The sequence below is a fragment of the Notamacropus eugenii genome, chromosome 3 (assembly GCF_028372415.1).
Source record: "Notamacropus eugenii isolate mMacEug1 chromosome 3, mMacEug1.pri_v2, whole genome shotgun sequence".
In the NCBI taxonomy this organism is placed as follows: Eukaryota; Metazoa; Chordata; class Mammalia; order Diprotodontia; family Macropodidae; genus Notamacropus; species Notamacropus eugenii.
Window position 1 is genome coordinate 259,091,137 of NC_092874.1, and position 22,253 is coordinate 259,113,389.

The 22,253-nt window shown below is 36.3% G+C and overlaps 1 protein-coding gene across 7 annotated transcripts in view; it reads left to right on the forward strand.

Annotated features, from left to right (window-relative positions):
• The window catches only part of SYT1 (synaptotagmin 1), a 728,065-nt gene that overhangs the window by 513,603 nt on the left and 192,209 nt on the right, over positions 1-22,253 (forward strand). For all 7 annotated transcript variants that reach the window (XM_072655449.1, XM_072655451.1, XM_072655447.1 and 4 more), the window contains 2 exons: positions 6,253-6,420; positions 13,183-13,350. In XM_072655449.1, coding sequence (XP_072511550.1) covers positions 6,253-6,420; positions 13,183-13,350 — 336 coding nt within the window. The remainder of the gene's footprint in view (positions 1-6,252; positions 6,421-13,182; positions 13,351-22,253) is intronic.

The following is a 22,253-nucleotide window of genomic DNA, read 5'->3' on the forward strand; positions in this document are numbered from 1 at the left end:
TTGATCAGTGTTTCAATTGTAGTAACATGGGAAATGCAAATAACAAAACTACCCAAGAAATAATTTGCAATTATAGTTAGTAATAGATTTTTTTCCCATTTGACTCCTAGCTATTTACAACCGTAGTTTTCAGCCTATTGTAATCATTTCTGATGTTGACACCAAAAAACTTGCATCAACCAACCCCCTCCCTGGTGACTCCTAGGCTCAGTCTTGCCTCAAAGACGCTCTTTTCCAGGAGAGGGTTTCTCTTGAGCCCAACACCACTGCTGTATTACAAAGGATCCTTGGATCAAGGTCACTGCCATTCTCATAGGAAAGGTTTGAACACCATTGCCTGGGAAGTGAATAGATAAATATACCTGAGTGAGGAAGACTGACCTTCGACTGTGAAATAGTGACTGATTTCTCTTGTTTAGTTTGACTAATGAATCAGGTCCAGTGGGAATCTCCAAAGTTTCAATAGTGTTTTAAGAAAGGTGATGCCTTTGAAGGTCAATATTCATTTGTGTTGTCCATGCAGGAAATTGTAGAGTCTATTAGTTTATACTCACAATTTGCATTAGATCTTTTTAAATGGCCAAATTGGGGAGAGGGGGAGAATATTCCAGGAATAGATAAAGCATGAGAGAGAAGACTAAACAGTGAAGTACAAAGGATAACGATTGGAATTGGAGGACCCCCATTCAAATCTCACTTTGACACTTTGGTACGACCTTGGTCAAGTCACCTTACTTTGTAGCCAGAGTTTCCTCAACTGTAAAATGCATACTTTGAACTAAATGATTCCTTCCAGTTCTAAGTATATGAATTTGACGACTCATCATTCAGGCCAAAGCTTTGAGATTCTTTATTAGTCTTACATTACAGACAACATAGAGAATGACCAAAGTCAGGAAAATTCAATAAGAGTAAAGGTTCTCAAAGCAGTTAAATTTTGAATATCATCAGGGCACAAGGTAAAGATGATGCTTCTGGTGAGAAGTCCATTCAAGAAAGCAGAAAAACCCACAACTTGACATATGCATACATATGTATATGTATGTAGACATTTATATAGCACTTACCATGTGCCAGTCACTTTGCTAAGCACTTTACAGTTATTCTCTTTTGATCTTCATAACAACCCTGTGAGATAAGTATTATTATTGCCTCCATTTTTTTATAGATGATGATACTGAGGCAAACAGGAGTTAAGTGACTTGCCCCAGATCACACATAGCTATTAAGGATCTGATGCTGAAATGGAACTTAGATCTTCCAGACTCCAGACCCAGTGCTCTGACCACAATGCCAACCTACCTGCCCAGAGAATTTATAAGAAAAATAGGAAAATGAAACATAATATCCTGGATGAATTTTCAATCACAAATCAATTGTCCCTTCAGCTCCCTAAATATCTCCCTCTAAGAAGTCTTTGTGAATTCTATAACCCTGAAAAGCAATTTTTTTCACTTTATGACTTGTTGCAATAAAAATAAGAAAGGAACTTTATTGAATAGATTTTGATGTTCTATCAAATTAAACAGATATTTACTGAGCTCTTGGTATAATGAAAAGAGCCACTGGCTTTGGAATCAGAGCCTCTGAAACTAACCGTCTCCATGACTTCAAGCAAATTATGTCAATATCCTGGGCCTCCTCATCTGTAAAAGATTAGAGTTGAACTAGATACTTCTGGGGGCCCTTCTAGTTCTAGACCTCTGAATCTATAAAGCAATGTGCAAGACCTAACATTAGCTGCTGTAAGACAATGATGAGTAAAACATGGTCCTTGCCTTTTAAGAACTCAAAAATCTAATTGCAGGTATCAATCAGTAATCAATAAACATTTATTAACCACCTATTATATGCCAGACACCATACTGAGCTCTAGGTTATATAGAGAGATATGAGTCAAGTTGACAAATAGGTAGAGGTAGAATGTGATAAGGGGTTTGGGGGTTGTTGTTTTTTAAGTACTGTAGGAATTCTGAGGGACAACTCTCATGGAGACTGATAGAGTACTAGTTCATCACCAAAATGATGAAATTCAGAGAAGCTGAATTTCTTCATTTCATGAGCAAAAGTACAAAATGGCTCCCTGCCCTACGTATTCTCCTTTTGCTTCCATAATGTCAGAATGGTAAACAAAGTATGCTGAAAAATCACCTAATGCTGTCTATCTACAAACATTGATGGAATTGTTAGCATTTTTACTATAAATCTCTTGGTCCACTCACCAAGTTGAGACACTAATGGAGGATTTACACCAGGGTTCTGGGCTGTCTCCATCAGAGTCCAAGGGGAGGTAGTCACCAAGATGCTAATGGAGGTGTTTTGACTTACCTGGCACTTGCTGCCCCCTGTCACTCCCTTAAGGTGCCCTGTTGCTTCATCTAGGCTGGCTTACCTGCCATATTTATGGCAGTTAATTGGGCTAGATGCAGGACCAGAGGTCAAGTAGGTGACACAACTGCTAAAGTCCTTAAGGATCTGAGAAAGGGAAATATTCTAAAAGAATAGAAAAGTTAGCAGATTCTGCTTCTACAAAAAAAAAAAAAAAGACAACAACAAAACAGTTACTGAGAAGATGGAAGCAACTACTCTTTTATTTCTATAAAAATATGTATAATTATGCACTGTTTACATGTTGAGGATCTTTGATGAAAACATTAGATAAGATCACATTAGCATAGGTTTAGAGATGTAATGAATCTTAGAAGAGACTAAAAGAAGACAAAAGATACTTATCTGAATTTTACCTCTGGTTACTGAGAGATGAAGAACATTCTTGCTAGGAGAGCAGACTTGGCAAGGCTTTTGCCAAACTTATAATATATGCTGTCACCTTTTCTAAAAAAAGCATGACTGTTTCAGCCGAATGTATCAGCTAAATCTGAAGTTGAGCAAGATGGATACTACAGTTCCTATTGAGTATCAACCCCAACTGATCAAAGGAATAACTTAAAAATGGAGCATTGAGGAATTTGTTCAGCAGATTAACTCATGCAGTTGAGATGCCATGCCTAGTGAGGTGTTAGTGCATCACAGTATGGTCCATCCCAGCTTAGCAAAAGAAGCATGTATTCAGTGAACAAGCTATGCCCATCAAGAAACTTTAAGAGACAGATAGAGGATTTTCAGTTGCACTGGCCATATTTACTCCATGTTAGCTTTAACACCCAGGGATTTTAAGTGTGTACCCACTCTGCCCATGGACACTTCATGAGAGCATTAGTAAGAGTGTGACTCAAATGCATGGACATAATATTAAGTAAATATTATGTGCTTGATGTGCATTTTTCTTTTTTGCTTTTCTTTTTTTGGCAAGACAATTAGGGTTAAGTGATTTGCCCAGAGTCACACAGCTAGTAAGTTTCAAATGTCTGAGGCCAAATTTGAACTCAGGTCCTCCTGACTCCAGAGCCAGTGCCCTATCTACTGTGCTACCTACCAGCCCTTTGATGTACATTTTTTCAGTAAATGTCTTGATTAATGTTAATTGAGTATTAATAGTTGTTTTATTAATGGGAACTCTATTAGTGGAGGTTCATGAGCTAAAAGAAATAGTCATCCACAGAGATTATACCTAGAACCCTGAGAGCATTATTACTATAGCCGCTAAGAGTCATTTGGATAAACTTCTCCCTTACAGTGTGAAATCAAGTTGAGGGGAAATGAGCTACAGAGAGAGAATACTGAGGGAGGTAGTAAAGATATCAAGAATATTACCAGCTATATTATGGGTTGGCTTGCACCAGACCATCACTTCACTAGAAAAATCAAAATTTATAAGAAACTTATTTGATTCTAATTTTATATATTCTAATGGAAATAAAAAATATTATTTCACATTAATTTTTCAATTTGGTTATTTCTAGATGAATTTGCATTAGGTTGTAAGTAGCATTTTAAAGAGCTCTATTCATAAAAAAATAAAGTTTTCTGATTTTCTATGTTCCCACTCTGGTGAGAGTACATTTCCTGATAGATAGATAAGTAGATAGATAGAAACATAGATAGATAGACAGATAGAGAGAGAGAAAGAGAGAGAGAGACATTCTAGAAGGAGAGAGAGAAGAGAGGGAGGGAGGAAGAGATGACAAGAGAGGGAAGGAAGGAAAGAGGGTGCAGAGAAAGAGAGAGAAAATGAAAATCAAAATAGGGACATGATCTGAGATTCTTCCTGATGAAATCTTTAGCATTATACATAAGTTTTTCTGCCATTCAGTTTGTTAATTGAAAGATTGATGTTCAGTAGGAAGAAAAGAATCTAAAATAAAATTTAAAACCCAAAGCTGCATTCTAATAAAAATTGTACATCCTTGCTTAGCAGAAATAGTGGGCCCCAGGAGAATGCCATTGGGGAGATCGCTTAATATTTCACCAAGAAAAAAAGAAGTGAAACTTCTTTCTTGGACAGGAATCTGAGAAAGAAGGAAATGGGTAACTTTACATTTCCAAATTAGAATTTTCCAAAAGTTTAAAATTAGAAATAATCACTTCTTCCTTGACGATGTTGTGAGTTTGATTTCTCAGAAGTGAAAAATGGGTTTGATTAGTGAAGCAAATGACTTCCTGATTGTGTATATTGTTAGATAAATAGTAGATATAATACCCTGCAGGGTGGATTTTTTATTGTTTTCCTGGTGAACATTTAAAAATCTCATGCCAGCCTGTATGTATTGTTTGATTATCTTCCAGAATTTACTTTCCTATCTAAATCTTTACATCCTTTTAAGTAAAACAGAATGCTGATGTTGCAAAAGGCAGTGAAAGCAATAAACCAGAAAATCCATTACCATTGAAGGCATCAGGCTGGGATAGGAACTGGGTCATGCAGACCACATCACACTTAGAAGCAGAGTGGTTGAGTTGTGTACATTATGGGTTGGTCAGAATTTTTGTTGTTTAGGAAGTGAATCGGTTCTTTACTCAGTTAGCTAAAACTCATGGATCCATTTTTTACTCTTGAGTAAGTAAAGTTCCTGTGATAGATCCAGACCCCATAGCTTTACTAGTGAACTTTTATGCTCCTAAAGTAACAGAGATGGGAGATGACTCAGTAGTCTGTCCCCAGAATCTCTGGTGATAAGATAGTGGAGGAACAAACTTGAATATGAGCACAAAGTTTATTTGAATATTTGGTTAAAAACAAAATATTTCTCATTTTGACATTAGAAAACACATTAATATTCATTTTACTATACAAAGCTAAAATTACAGTGTCAGGGTATGATGTCTGAGTGTTAGAACAGGAAGAAATTTTAGAAATAATCTCCAGGGTTTCTTAACCTGTTTGTGAACTTCTTTTAATATTTTGATGATTGCATTTCAATATAATTGGTTTTCTCGGTAATCCTCATGAATTTTATTTTATATCCTTCCAAAAAAAAAAAATTATTCTGAGAAGGTGTCCATTGGCTTCATCAGATTGTCAAAGGAGTCATAATACAAAAAAAGGTCAAGAACTTCCTGATCCACTCCAACCTTCTCCTTTTACAGATGAGGAAGAAAGCACCTCAGAGGAGTGATATGACTGATCCAAGTCCCATAGCTAATATATGATACACCAAGATTCAAGTACACATCTTCTGATTCCTTTCACACACCATGTTTCCTCTCTGATTCCATCAAAAAGATAATATTAATTAAGTTACAAGTAAAATGAATCATTGCTAGATATTTGTACCAAAGTGAAGGTCAAGTGTGAAGGAGACTGGATGATCTAATTTTTGCTTCCAAAATGCTCCCTATTTTCTAAGAAATTTATATTTAACTGGTTGAAGGGGGATGCTTTAGAATAGAAACTGCTTAGTTATAATTATAGATGTATGATTGTTTAACAATGTATTTCCATCTACAAATCATGCCCTTCAAAGAAAAATAATGCACAAGAGCTTTTAGCAACTGGAAAGTTATTTGATTGCAACCCTTTTGCAAATATGAATTCCATATTTAACTGTAATCAGCAGCCCTTTAAAAACCTCTTTTGTGCTTAAAACCAGGCTTCCTAGAGCCAGCATCTGCCATAATTGGTTTTCTGAAGCCTATAGCATCCCTTCATTTGCCTTCTGCGATTCAGGTTCCTGCAGGGATGAAAGTTTATTAAAAAGGGAGCAAGAAGCAAAAAATTAAAAAGTGGGAGAGGGCGAAATGCTAGAAAATGGTACATGTGTAAATAAATCAATGTCTCCCCCCCCCCCAAAAAAAATAGCAATTTAATGATTTTATCTGATGTCTGGGTTTTTTTCCCCTCTTTTCTCTTAGCTTTTGGTAGGAATCATCCAAGCAGCTGAGCTTCCTGCCTTAGATATGGGTGGTACATCAGATCCCTACGTGAAAGTGTTCCTGCTGCCTGATAAAAAGAAGAAATTTGAGACAAAAGTCCACAGAAAGACTCTTAATCCTGTCTTCAATGAGCAGTTTACTTTCAAGGTATTTTTTTAAATAATGTCATCCTTATTTTCTTTAGTTTCTTGTATATTCTAATGTTTCATCTAACTTCATAAAATTTCTAATACATAATTTATGATCCATGGTCTCCATAGAGTTTTATTTTTCATATAAAAATCTTTGTAAGGTTTTCTTTTGATACAATGATTTAAACTGTGTGTATATGTGTGTGTGGTCCCCTGTTAGGGTCAGATACCCAGTTATTTTAATATGGATCTCATGTATCTTAAAATAATACATTTATAATCTTTTACCAAAAAAAAAAATTCTGACTCAAATCAGAGTACATATAAAATTTAGTTTATTTCTGAATTATAAGTAGAATAAACACACGATATGTCCTTTGGAAGTCCTGTATGTGTGCAAGGTGTTATTGGGTAATCTAAAACCACATAGCTTAACTTACTATCAAGAATGATTCTATTATTTTGATTTGGGGGGATCTTCTATTACTTTTGGCCTTTCCTTTGGTGTGTTCTGTCTTGGCACTACAGTTGCCCTTCACAAAGAGCAAATCTGGGGCTCTTGTAATAGCTCAGCAAGAGAGATCTCCCTGAAGGCCTACCAGGGTGGTGAACCTGCATCCTCAAGGCCATAGGTTCCCCACCCTTGCAGTCCATTACTGCATACAGAAGTTTTGAGGGTTTTAGCTTGAAACCATTCATAGCAATTATCCCCTTGAGGTATGTCTTTAGTGGACTATTTTATGTGAGAATTTTTTTTTAAAATCCATAAATTTCTGAGAAATGAAATACCTATGTATTGAAACGTCCTTCTCCCTATCAATTCAGTTCATATTCTACATTTAGCATAGGTCAGCAGGATAGCAAACATTTAGTAGAATATAAATAAGTGTAGGTGGCAGTGTCCCAAATCTCACTGCTAGTCTTGTTTCACAATGTTCTTTTCAGTTCCCCAAAAGTTTTTAAAGTAGTCTCCTGATTATTAGTCAATTAAAGAGATTCATGCCCTGCCTTTGTTACTTCCTCTAGATCCATGTAGGTAGTAATTGAGAGAATTAAATGGAAATATTTCATTTATACAAACTCAGTCATAGTTTTGCAATCCCACAAAACCAGAAATATAAAGGAAACATTGCAAATAAATAAATTTATTAACGTTAAATTAATAAATATAACATTGCTAATAGCAATCAACAATCAATAATAAACATAAATTAATAATAAAATTAAAATAAATCATTAACAAATTTAATTAATAAAAATAAATGAAATGCTCGTACTTTCTGAATATCTCATCATAATATCAAAAACACTAGTTGTTTTTATTATTCCTTTATTCCTGGGAGAACATTATAATAACACACATGCACACACACACACACATATATATATACATATATATTAAATACATAATAGATTGATAGATTGTTATTGTTTAATTGTTAACTCATGTCAGACTCTTCATGACCCCATAACCCATAGCACCCCAGTACTGTTGTAACAGCGGGACCCTGACCTACGCAGGAGGGCCTTCGCTACAGGTTCTCAGATCTGCTTTTCTAAAAGGAAAGCAACTTTTGAGGGGTCAACAATCACTTTAATCAAGCGAATATATCATTCACTTAGTTTAGGGGAAAAAAGTCAACACCCAAAATACAAAGAAACAAAGATCAACAGACAGGGCTTCCAACTGTCTGATCATAAGCAATACATACATCACAGATCAATAGGCTGATCCAACTGTCTGATCATTATATACATAGTTACCAAAGAGAGAAGCACCAACATCTGGGTTTTCAAAGCCAGAGGACTCCTTAGCAGCTGCCCAGAGTCTCATCTGACCAAACAAACACTTCCAATGAGTAAGCCCCAAAGTAAAACCTCACCTCAAAGTATTTATACACTTTTCAGGGTTGGAGGACAGGACCCTCTGACCCAATGCCTCAACAGAAATTAACAAAAGGTATTAAGGCCTATTAATGGGCAGGGAAGATCTTTAACTCTTCCCCTTTTCCCACCATTGACCTTAAATTACCATTACAACTGTCCATGATATTTTCTTAGCAAAGATACTTCAGTGGTTTACCATTCCCTTCATGTATGTGTGTATACACCATATACATATGTATCATATGCATGTGCATACATACATGTGCATATATGTGTATATGCAGTATATACTTAGGTGCATCTATATAACATACACATATACATACCTGTGTGTACATATATACATATATATATATATATACACACACGCAATGCTTTAAAGTTTGCAAAGCACTTTAACATAGATGATTTCATTTGATCTTCACTACAACCTCATGAAGCAGGTGCTATTAGTATCCCCAATTTACGGTTGATGCTGAGTGCCCAACATCATATTCTACTTCTGGTTGCCTTTGCCCTGGCTATCTCCCATACCTAGTGTTACACCCTCCTCATTTCTAAATCTTAGTATCTCTAGTTTCCTTCCATGATTAGTCAAAGTACTACTGCTTTCTACATGAATTCTTTCCTAGTCCCTTCAGTTGCTAGTGTCTTCCCCTCAAGATCACCATATGGCCATTTTGTTTCTGATAAATAAATAAATGGATGGATGAATGAATATGTATGTATGTATATACACACACACACATACACATATATACATATATATGTGTGTGTATACATATATATATGTATGTATATATATACATATATACATACATATATATATATTAGTATGTGTTTTGTTTGGTCAACCATGATGCTATCTCCACTTTATTTTCATGCCTTATTCTATATTGTTTGGCTGTGATCATTATTTTAGATGCAGTTCAAGAGACACAGAATAATAAATGCCCACACTGCAAATTTAACAATTGGCTCTTGAGAACCAGTTTGAGCTGGATCTAGCACACTTTTAAATACTGTTGCAACCTAGATAGCAACCTGAAACATTCTCTTCACAACCTTTAGAAGAATATTTGCATTTAAAACCCAAAAGCATATTTTTCATCTGGTGCCTATGGAGCTGAAAAAGTAATCAGAAACAATTAATTAGGATGTTGTCCTTTTTGATAGTAGAAACAAAGGGAGCCAAAGAAACATCTAGTTATTCTAGCTGGGGGTAGAGTGATGGCGGCAATTGTCACCAATTACCACCAATCCTAGCAAGTTAACCAGATCAGGCTCATGCTTCTTCCCACAGTCCACACAGATAAACACAGGTTATGAGCTCCTTGAAAGCAGGGATTGTCTTTCACTTTTCTTCATATCCTCAGCTCTTAGAATATTGCCTGGCATATTGTAGGTACTTAATAAATGCTTGTTAATGTGACAGGTATTCCAGGGGTCCCCATTCTCATAGGTATACAAGGTAAGGACATGTCATCCTCGTGACAGCTAGTTCTTAAGTCTGAATTCAAGAAGGGAATCCCAGGCACTGGAGACCCAGAGCTCCCCTGAGTAAAAAGTCTCATTTGTTTCCTGACCATGGAATCATTTGTAGTCTGCATTCATACTCACATAATAACCTTTCCAATACAACTGAGAAATGAGGAAAGGAGTTCAAATTGCCAGAATCAGCAGAATTATCAATGCTGATGAACACTCTATTTCTTTTTTCTTTTACTAGAAGGTAGGATGTGATGGATAAGGAATGGGCAGCATCTAATAGGAATGCAGTCCCAGATGCACCCATATGCTTGATTACTCACCTCCTGCCATGCTTCTATGCCCTCACTCTCAGCCTCTTTGCTGTGACAGGAAGATTCCCTTGACTGTAGCTATGTGGTGTGAATAAAGCTCTCTCCAGATTTGTTCACCTCCTTCTGGGCACCTTTTTTTCTTTTTTTAGGAGATCCCTGTTGTTAACTTTCAAGAATTTAAGCTGCCGATAACTATAGTTGATCAGTTGCACTCTGTTGCCATGCATTCAAAATATTCAGCTACCAACAAAATCATTGCATTTTATGTATAATTCATCTGTCATCTTGTTTTTTATTAGTGAGAGCCAAGTACTTAATAAATTAACCTAACCCAGTCATGTATTCATTTTATTAGGAACCTTCTTAAGGCAATTCTTTAAATGAAAAGGAAGGGCCCAGATGGCAAAAATTTCAGGGCTTGTGACAAAACAATAGAAGAAGTATTATTTCAGGTCAGGTAAAGGCTTTGTGCTGCCTTGCAAATTACCTCATATAGGTAATCACCCAATCCACTTGTATGTAAGATCAGCCCTTCTCTGCACAGTGCCTGAAAACCTGATTGATTTAGTTCAGTTCAGTTTTATTTTTAATGAGTCAACCCAATGTAAAATGTAATAAAAAGGGTTTGGGGGGATGTTAAGAGTAGCTTGTTGATTAACTAAACTTTGTACTTTTTGATTCATTTTTTGGTATTACATTAAAAACGCAAATGAGATAAATTCAGAGAAATTAAACCATTAGGTTTACTAAAAGTTAATATGTGTTATATTTTATATTTATGCAAAATAAAAGGGGCAGTGGTATGTAATGAATAGGGAGCTGACCTTGAAGACAGGAAAAGCTAGATTCAGATCCTGTCTCTGACATAGATGGCTCCTGCAACCCTGGGCAAGGAAGCTCTCTAAGGCTTGAAATTACACAGCAGTTGCCAACTGCGTTGATGGAGGGAGTTTCCTCTCCTTGGAGTTCAGAAGAACCATTAAAATCATAGGTTTAGTCTTTATTCCCTCATATGTAGCTTAATACTTTAAAGGTAATGCGTTAAGAATGCTTATGAAATTTTTAAAAATGATTAACATCCTAACAAAATATTTAATCCCAGAGCTTCAGATTTAGCTAAAGTTTACGTAGGGGTTGGAGGGTAGGGTGTGGGGCAGAAGTAGGTAGGAATAGACCGGGGAATGTCGATGGAGGGAAGGTTGGCAGCTACTGTGGAAATGACCAATAACTTAGACGTACTAAATCTTTTTAAATGGGAGAAAGAAATGACCTGCTAATCCTGAATCTATATTAACATTCCTTCCCTGCTTAATCATCCATAGGAAAATGGGAGTTAGGGAAGAGAAGGGGAAAATTTTTCAAGGTTTTAAAACAGGCATGAAAATAAAGAAGCAGAAAAATAGAAACTGAAAACCCAATTTAAGGTTCAAATATTCTTAATTTTTTTAATGTGCTATCTTCTTAATTGGAAAGATGTTAGATAAGTTGTAAGCCCCTCTATTTGATTGTAAACTTCTTAAGAGAAGTAACTATCTTTTGCCTCTTTTTTGTATCTCCTATGCTTACTACAGTGCCTGACACATAGTAGGTATTTAACAAATGTTTATTATTGATTGCTTCTTACATGCCCTCATGAAGCTCACAGTCTAGTTGGGATAGAAATCATTCAAACAACTATGTTGTTTATAAGTTATATATGGTAAATTTAAGATAATCTACAGAGGGAAGGCACTAACATTAAGGCAGCTAAGGAAAGGTTTCTAGTAATTTTTTGAAATATGTAATGAAAATTTGAAGTTCAAAGTAATAGCTTCTTTATAAAATAAGCAATACCAAAGAGATTTTTTAAATCGTAGAGATTTTAAGGAATTGAAATACTTGTTTGATAATATAGCAAAATATCCTACCTCTTATTTCCCTTTTTGATATATATGTGTAAATAATTGAAAAATGTTAACTGGACCAAAGATTATCATTTTTGCCATAAATGTGGTAGGAAGTATATTAAAATCAACTGAGCCTTCAGCACATCTGAATAATTTCTTAACCATTTCTAGCTAGCTCTTCGTTGTAACTTACTTGATGTATATTGCTTTTCCTGAATTCTAAAAAATGTTACTAATAAGTATCCCAATCCAGTACCTTTATCTTGGGAACATTTGAACAGTTAGGGGATTTAGCAGGATTTAACATTCTCCTACCATATATTTTTAAGCATGTGGCACCTGAGAATTATCATATAATGATAGTAATAATATTGTAAATAATTATTTATTAGTTAAAGCTTACTAATGAGTAAATGATTTAAAGAGAATAAGACAACTTGAGAGGTGCATTTAAATCATCCAGTTGTCTACAGCCCTATTTATTAATTCAATTTAGTTCAACATTTTTAAGTGTTCATTGAGTACTGATATCATGATAGGTGCTAAGAATTCAAAAACAAACAAAAACAAATATTCCTCAATTAGGGGAAAGGCAGGTAGTTATCATAATATAAAAGAAGAAGAGTACAGTCATTTCAGGAGGGAGAGAATACTAATGACTACGGGGATCAAGTGAGGCTACTAGGCTATGATATTCCAATTGTTTAAAAAAATTCATGAACCTTTCAAAATGTGTAAGCTACTCCTCTGAATAAGTTACTCATTTTAAGGAGCTGACTCATTTTAGCAAGAAATTCTTACTATAAGAAAACTAATTCTAACAGTAGCCTATGCAATTGACCTGCTTTATGTGTTTTTCCTGAACAGATGCATGAATCTTCTCAGTTTTGATAGCATGGCTATGCAGGAATTATTGTTCTTATTAAGATTGTTACAAGCCACTGAATCTCTGAGGCAAAGAGATAAATGAGTGTTGTAGCCTCATTTTCCCCTGAATAATTCAAGTCTCAGAAAGTAAAGTCAAGTGAGTCAATTAAAAAAAGAAAAGAAAAGAAAACACTACAACCATAATTTTCTTCCAGTGCTACTTATTAAGCTTGGCTATTAAAAGCTAAGTACTGTAAACTCATTTGCATTATAGCAAGTTCTTTATTTTCTGAGCCAGACATTTCATCTCTCTATTTAATTTTTTTTTTAATATAGGTGCCCTACTCTGAATTAGGAGGGAAAACTCTGGTGATGGCAGTCTATGATTTTGATCGTTTCTCCAAGCATGATATCATTGGGGAATTTAAAGTAGCCATGAATACAGTGGACTTTGGCCATGTGACTGAAGAATGGAGGGATTTGCAAAGTGCTGAGAAGGAAGAGGTAAGAAAACCATTGCTGTTTTAGTGTTTTATGTTAACTTAATGTCTCTTATTGTCCTCTAGACTTATTAATTAATTACACAAAGAAAGATATTCTTGACCAAGGTTATGCAATGTTCTGGGCTACTGATCAGATTCAGTCACATATAGAGTCCTAGAAATTGGTAGTCTCCTAAAAAATATATTGGTTTTGCAGGAACCACATAAAAGAAAATGAAGAGATTGATGTATAGCATCTAGAAACAATTCCCACATTCACTTTTATTTGACACAAAAATACTCTTACAAATATGTCCCAAAGGGGCTACAAAAATCCTTTGTCCTCAAAAGGACAGTGAGAAATATGATGTTTCCCTTTTTTCTTTTTTTAATAATTAATTTGTTTTCAGTTTTCAACAATCACTTCAATAAGTTTTAAATTTTTCTCCCCCTCCCTTCCCATTTCCTCCCTGAGATGGCATGCAATCTTATATGCATTCTACACATACATTCTTATTAAGCACATTTTCACATTAGTCATGTTGTATAGGAGAATTAAAACAAATGGGAGAAACCATGAGAAAAAAAACAAAACAAAATATGATAAAATAGAAAATAGTCTGTTTCATTCTGAATTTGACTCTATATTTCTTTTTCTGTATGGGGATGGCATTTTGCATCAAGAGTTCCTTGGAAGTGTTTTAGGTCCTTGCATTGCTGTGAAGGGCTAAATCTATTAGAAACAGTCCTTGCATGCTGTGGCTATTACCATCTATAATGTTCTCCTGGTTCTATTCATTTCACTCAGCATCAGTTCATTTAAGTCTTTCCAGATTTAAGCCCACATGTTCATCATTTCCTATAGCACCATAGTATTCCATTACATTCATGTACTACAACTTGTTCAGCCATACCCCAATTGATGGGCATCCCCTCAATTTCCAGTTCTTGACCTCCACAAAAAGAAGTGCTATAAATGTTTTTCTACATTTTTATGATCTCTTTGGGATACAGCCCTGGAAGTGATATTACTGGGTCAAAGGGTATGAACGTTTTTGTAGCCCTTTGGGCATAGTTCCAAATTGTTCTCCAAAATGGTTGAATCAGCTCCCAGCTCCACCAACAATGAATTAGTGTTCCAACTCTCCCACGTCCTCTCCAACATTTATCATCTTCCTGCTTTGTCATGTTTGTCAATCTGACAGGTGTGATGTGGTACCTCAGAGTTGTTTTGATTTGCATCTTTCTAATCAATAGTGATTTAAAGCATTTTTTTCATATGACTATAGATAGCTTTAATTTCTTCCTCTGAAAACTGCCTGTTCATATCCTTTGACCATTTATCAATTGGGGAATTATTTGTATTCTTATAAATTTGACACAGTTCTCTATATATTTTAGAAATGAGGCCTTTATCACTGACACTGGTTGTAAAAATTATTTCCCAGTTTTCTACTTCCCTCCTAGTATTGTTGCTTTATTAGTGCAAAAACTTTTCAATTTAATGTAATCAGAATTATCCATTTTGCACTTCATGATGCTTTCTATCTCTTGTTTAGTCATAAATTGCTCCATCCTCCATAAATCTGACAAATAAATTATTCCTTGCTCCCATAAATTATTTCTAGAATCAGCCTTTATACCTAGATAGTGTACCCATTTGGACTTCATTCTGGTACACAGTTTCAGACATTGGTCTATTCTCAGTTTCCTAGTAGGCATTGGTCTATGCCCACTTTCTGCCACACTATTTTACAGTTTTCCCAGCAGTTTTTGTCAGACAGTGAGGTTCTTATCCAAGAAGCTCAGGTTCTGGGGTGTATCAAACAGTAGCCTGCTATAATCATTGGCTGCTGTGTGTTATGAACCTGACCTATTCCACTGGTCTATCCCTCTATTTCTTAGCCAGTGCCAAGTGGTTTTGATGACTGCTGCTTTATAATACAATTTGAGATCTGGTATAACTAGGCTACCTTCCCTAGCAATTTTTTTCATTAATTCACTTTATATTCTAGACCTTTTTTTCTTCCAGATGAATTTTTTTCTTCTTTTTTTGTTATTGTCTTATTTGTTTTCAGTGTTCTGCAATCACTTCCTTAAGTAACTCTATCTTAGATTTTTCCCTCCCTTCCCCACCTCCCCCCTACCTCCCCACTCCCTCCCTGAGATGGCATACAGTTTTATATAGGTTCTACACATATATTCCTATTAAATACATTTTCACCTTAGTCATGTTGCATAGAAGAATTAAAATGAATCGGAGAAATCATAAAACAAACCAAAACCTAATACAAAAGAGAAATGATCTGCTTCATTCTGCAATCAAATTCCATAGTTCTTACCCTGAATGTGGAAGGCATTTTGCCTTAAGAGACTATTGGAAACTATTTAAGTCCTTGCATTGCAATGAAGTACTAAGTCTATCAGAAAAATTCCTCGCACATTGTGGTTGTTGCTGTGTACAAAGTTCTCCTGGTTCTGCTCCTTTCACTCAGTATCAGATCATATAAGTCTTTCCAGGCCTCTCTGAAGTCTTCCTGTTCATCATTTCTTATAGCACAATAGTATTCCATTACATTCATATACCACATTTTGTTCAGCCATTCCCCAATGGTTGGGCATCCCCTTGATTTCCAGTTTTTGGCCACCACAAAGAGAGCTGCTATAAATATTCCAGATGAATTTTGATATTATTTTTTCTAGCTCTAGAAATAATTTTGATTGGTACGACACTGAATAAGTAAATTAATTTAGGTAGGATTGTTATTTTGACTATATTAGCTTGGCCTACCCATGAGCAACTGGTGTTTTTCCAATTATTTAGATCTGACTTGATTTGTGTGAAAAGTGTTTTGTAGTTGTATTCACATAGTCCCTGGGTTTGTTTTGGCAGGTAGACTCCCAAATTTTTTATAGAGTTTAATGTAACTTTAAATGAAATTTCTCTTTCTATCTCTTGTTTGTTTCCCTTTTTCTATAGTCATTCTGGTATTTTCTGCTCTGGGTTACCTACCTAATAAGAGGAACAAAAACATCATATTTTCCATAATTATTTCTCTTGCTGGAAGACAATTCATTGTTCCTCCGAAAGACAGACTAAGCATGATGGGTGAAACATTAGATGGAATTCACAAAGGCTGAGACTTAAATACATTTTTTTTATTGGATCCTCTTTTGACAGCACTTTTCACAGAGTTTTTTCCCCCAGGTTTTAATAGTGTAGTCCATTATTTTTTAGCTATTTAAAATGAGAAATTCAATATTTTCATCGCATTTAAACTATACCAGAATCAACTTTATTTGGTTATACTTTGCCTGCCTGGCATGAAATGGCACAGCATGGACATGTTGGCATCTGTCTCAGCAGCCCGATGGGAACAGTCTAAACAGCTGTCTCACTCACTGAATTACTGAGGCAGTCTCATTACCAACCCGATTGGGGTCTCTTTCTGCCATCACAACACCAGCATTCTCAAGTTACCTCTGCTATTTCTGGTCTTCCAGATTACAAACTAGCTCAGTTGTGAATATTCAAAAAGTGCAAGTTACCATTTGGTGAGCAAAGGACCAAAGTACCTTGGCAGAGAAAGGATTCAAATCTTCCCTGGTATTTCTGTATCCAACACATCTGCTCAGAGTTCTCTGTAAAAAGGGCATCTACTCTGGTTGAGTACCTAATGATGGCTCCATTCAGCAGGGTCACTAACCAGGGTTTTCAACTGTACCAAGGCTGAATATATTTCAGTGAAAAAGGTCAAGTTGTTCAGAATTGTTTCTATATCATTATGATCATTTTGCTTCTAGTCTTCCTCCTGGTAGGATTTTTTTTCTTCTTATAGGATACGGAATATGAAGACAAGACCAGTGATTTCACTAGTGTAGGGATTTCTGTGCCTATCCAAGTCTTCACCTTCTCTGCAACCAGGAGTCTGAGAGAGTTGCCTAAAGCAGAGGAGGAGGCACAGAGCCCATAACACTTCAGAGTGCTGCCTGGTGCAGATCAAAGTATAATTGGGAAATATTTAACAAAATAAATAAAAACAAACCATAAGTAATATTAGTATGTGGTTTTCTAAGTTATATGTGCACAGCTAGGTGGCGTAGTGGATAAAGTGCTGGACCAGGAAAACGCATCTTTCTGAGTTCAAATCCAGCTTCAGATACTTTCTAGCTGTGTGACCCTGGGCAAGTCACTGAACCCTGTTTGCCTCAGTTTTCTTAAAACGAAAAATGAAAAAAATAAATGAAATGGAGAAAGAAATTGCAAGACACTCCAGTATCTTTGCCAAGAAAGTCCCAAATGGGGCCACAAAGAGTTGGACATGACTGAAATAAATGAACAGGAAAGTCAGTATGTGGCTCACAGGAGGAGTCCTTCTGTATGGTTTGGTGGCCTCCGTTTCTATTTGAGTTTGACACCATTGGCCTATAGTATTGAAAGTCAAGCAACTTACCCAAGGTGACACAGCCAGTATCATCAGAGTCAAGAACTGAATTCAGGTCTTCTGAACTCTGAGGCTGGCTGTGTACTACACCATGTTGCCTCTGTCTTATTTTTTGATATCTAAATAAAATGTCATCAATCTAAGAAGGAAATTCAGATCATTCCAAAACAAGATTTTTGCCTTTTTTTGTCTTACTTAACTAAAAAGGTTATTTGAAACTGGCCAATTATTTAGTGCATAGAGTGAATACATCGATAGGTGCAAGCCAATACACACATATGCACATGTACACACACACACACAATCTTTATAGACCTATACATGTACATAGACACATACACACATAGCTGTGTCTATATACACGTGTATATAAGCATCTCTGTGTGTACATATGTATGTGCCCATACATGTTTGCCCATACCTACATATGTATTCTGTCTCATGTATATTGTGTAGACCCATAAATGGGTTCCCCACTTACATGCATTGACACAGAACAGAAACTTTTTTATCTATATAAATTCATTTATTAATATAAATGTACTTCTTTATTCAGTATGAATAAGTCCTTATGTAGAAACATAAAGCCAAATATCTGGATGCAAAGAGAAACAATGAATCACTCATTCAGAATGTTTCCAGGTGTCTAGATTTGAACATCAAACAGACAAACATTCAATGTTTGAATTTTTCCATTTCTCTTCAAGTGTTGGACTGCACAATAATATCTTCATGGTCAGGGAACCGAGGATCATGCTTCTTTTTGTAGCCTCCAGTCCCTGGCTAGTCCCAGTGCAAGCCCCTGGACCAGGAGAGCTGGAAATAGTCCTATAAACCTAGGTCTGTATCTTGTAAAGTTGTTAGGGGTGGGAATAGAGAGTGGACTTGTGATTTCATTGGTCCATGAGAACTGTGGGTGAGGAAACTCCTTTTTTCAATGCAGGTGGTCACCTTCTCTTCAATTTAGTCATAGAGTGTTGTCTAGAACACTGACAGGTTAAGTGACTTAACCAGGACCACACCTCCAGTATGTATCAGGTAGAATTGGAACCCAGGTCTTCCTGACTTTTAGAGGGGTTTTCTATCCACTCTACCAAAGCTGCCTCTCTTGAAGAGAAGTATTTGGTATTGTTTTTTAAACATCATTATTATTTTTAAAACTCTTGTTGGAAGGGTTTCTGAGTTTTGCTGCTGTGTGCTTCATTCTCTTTATGTCTGTCCTCCATTCTTGAAGAAGATCATGACATCAGGGAGATGAAGACATGACTTGTAGTTGACTTTGTTCTGAGTGAGAGAGGGCTGTGCAAGGTCACCAGCCTCACTTTCTCCTCCAGATCCATCTAGATCCAGTGGCCAGATATTCATCAGGATGACTAGAGATAGCCCAGGATGCAATGGGACACCCTGTCCCTTTTAGCCTAAGGGCTTTTCAGGTTCTCACTTTGAGTGAAGTAGCACCCATTCAGTGGATAGACCTGTTTAAAAAGTGAGTCAGGGAATGGTCCCTTTAATCAAAAAAAAAAAAATCAAACTGGGAGGGGGAGACCTTCAGGGTTGCTGACCAAAAGAGGTTGTTGTATTTGGTTGAAGAGGACCATAAAATCAGGGATATGATGACATGACTTGCAGTTGACTTTGATTTGAGCAAGGGAGGGCTGTGCAAGGTCACCAGCCTCACTTTCTCTTCCAGAGTCATCCTTCATTCTTTTTATGTATACAACATTTAGTTGAGATTCAAATTATTCATTCTGGTGCCTTCGTTAATGGATGCCAACACTAGATTCATAGTCACAGTGTCCACCATATTGCTTGACAACATTCTGCTAACTTCAGTATTCCCATTGATGTATCTTCTAGTCACCTGGATTAACCATTGATTTCTAATGAATTTTTCCACCATACATTTTAGTCATTCACAAACATGGTAATGTCTTGCAGCTTATTTCTATAATTTTCTCCATTTCCAAGATCGTGAATTCAGAAATTTTTCTCTGATCAACATTTCTTAACATTGTACAATCTCTTTCTCTTTTGCTGCTCCCTATTCCCCCAGGCCCCCAAGCAATTTTGTTTTCACTTGCCTCCCTACCCTACCTGGCTCCATGATCAGCCTTTTCAACGATGTTGTTTTCTTGATTATCTGCTGCACATTGCCTTACAATCTCAGTTCTGGGTACACAGTACCATCTTCCATCATTCGTTCCTCCTCCCTTACTTTAGTGTACTGAAGATATTAGAGTAAAGTTTACAAACATGCTGACTTTTTACATAATTATTTCATGCTGTCTAGTGTTAGGTGGGTCCTTACTTCCTCAGAACTATCCCTTTATTCTTCTCTATTTGTTTCCCTTTTACTTTTCCCACATTTTTTTTTTCAATTTCCCCTAAGCTCTACTCCTGCCCCTTCACTTTCAGAATCCAAATTTACTTCATACTTTATTGGCATTAGGTCTTTCTGGTAGGAGTGAGCTCAGCTTTTCTGCCTTTTTAAAATTTGCCTATATCCTCTCCTTTCCAATGACTCAGTTAGAAGGGTCTCTCCTTTTCAAAGCAAAATAATAATGCCTAGCATTTATATGGCACTTTAAAGTTTGCAAAACACTGTCCATATGTAATAATAAATAATAGTTAACATTTATATGTTAACACTTTCAGGTTTGGAAAGCACTTTACACATATAAGAAAAATGGTATTCATATCATATTCTAAGGGCTTGCAAAGCACTTTATACATATTATTTCATTTGATCTGGACAACAGCTCTGTGACGTGGGTACTGTTACTATCCTCATTTAACAGATGAGGAAACTGAGACTAAGTTGGTTAAGTGACTGGCTAAGGACCACACAACTCAGATCTTTCTGATTCCAAGTTAAGCCTTCTGTCTACTATCTGATATAAATACTACTCTTGATTTATGCCTATATCTCTTGAAGACATTACATCCTCTTAATCAGTCTAGAAACCTTGAAGAAATCCATGCTTTTTCCAATTAATCATCAAGGGCTATTCTTGGAAAGACCCAGCGTCTACTGGGTTCCCATGCTCATTAACTTGGACCCAAACCATTTCAATGACCCATTAAAGGCCTTCTATATAATGTTTCCAATCTATTTTTCCAGATTTCTCTCCCATCATTGTTCTTCAGGCACTCTATAATCCAGCTGAATTAGTCTCATAACATGTGTCTTCTTGCCTCTAATATACCATGTTTTTTGCCTGGAATACATCTTTCTTCACTTCTAGGTCTAAACCTAAGATCTCATGATCCCCAAAATTCCCTCCCTCAAACTCTGCTCATTGAAAGATTCAAAGAATCTCTCAAAGTTCTGTTCCAAGGCTACTTTTTTCATGAAGTTTTCTTTGACTCCCCCATCCAAAAGTATTTTCTATCTTCTCTACCTTCCTATCACATTCTACTACTACCTCTCCTAGCACTTCTGATTATTTTGTACTATGGTAATTTGCCTGTTTAAGGCAGCAGCCTAATCAAAGAAAAATGACCAACAATGAGGTATTAGATTAACTATAAAAATGTTCCCAGGATGAACAACGATAAGCTATAGCCCTGGTGTCCTTTCGGAAAGTCAGTCCATACTTTGGGAGGAGAAAGTGAGGCTGGTGACCTTGCACAGCCCTTCCTCACTCAAATCAAAGTCAACTGCAAGTCAGGTCACCATCTTGATGTCATGGTCCTCTTCGAGAACAAGGACAAACACAACCACACTAGTCTGATATGGATTATTATAAGATCTTAGGTCCTTCTATGCCTAGAAAGGACTTCAGAGGCAACCTTATCCAACATCCTCATTTCACAGATTAGGAAACTGAAGCCAAGAGATATTATATAACTTGCCCAAGATAGAAAGAGTCAGAGCTGAGATTTGACTATAGATCTGACCTACAGCTAGGTAGAGTAGATAGAGCACCAGGTCTGAATTTAATTCAAATCCAGGCTCAGACACTTATTAGCTTTGTGATCCTGAGTGAGTCACTTAACCCTGTTTGCCTCAGTTTCCTGATATGAAAAATGAGCTGAGGAAGAAGATGGCAAACCACTCCAGTATCTCTGCCAACAAAACCCAACTTGAACAGTCAAATACAACAAAAATGATTGAAAAATCCCAACATCTGACTTCAAAGTCAATGCTCTTCCAAAGTGCCCACTTCTTGATAGCAGGTATAAAGGATAGCAGGAGTTGGCAAAGGAAAGAAGGTCATGAGAACAGTGATAAAAGTGAACATTTATACATGCTTTAAGGTCTGCAATGTGCTTTACATGTTATTTCAATACTCATAATGTAGATGAGGTAGGTACTATTATCATTCCCATTTTACAAGAAACTGAGACAGAGAGGTTAAGACACAACTGGTGTTTGTCCGAGGCCACATTTGAGCTCCAAGGCCAGTGGCTATCTGCTGTACCAGCCTGGGGAAAATCCCATGATGTCAGAAGAGCCAAAGCCCAGGCAGACACAGCC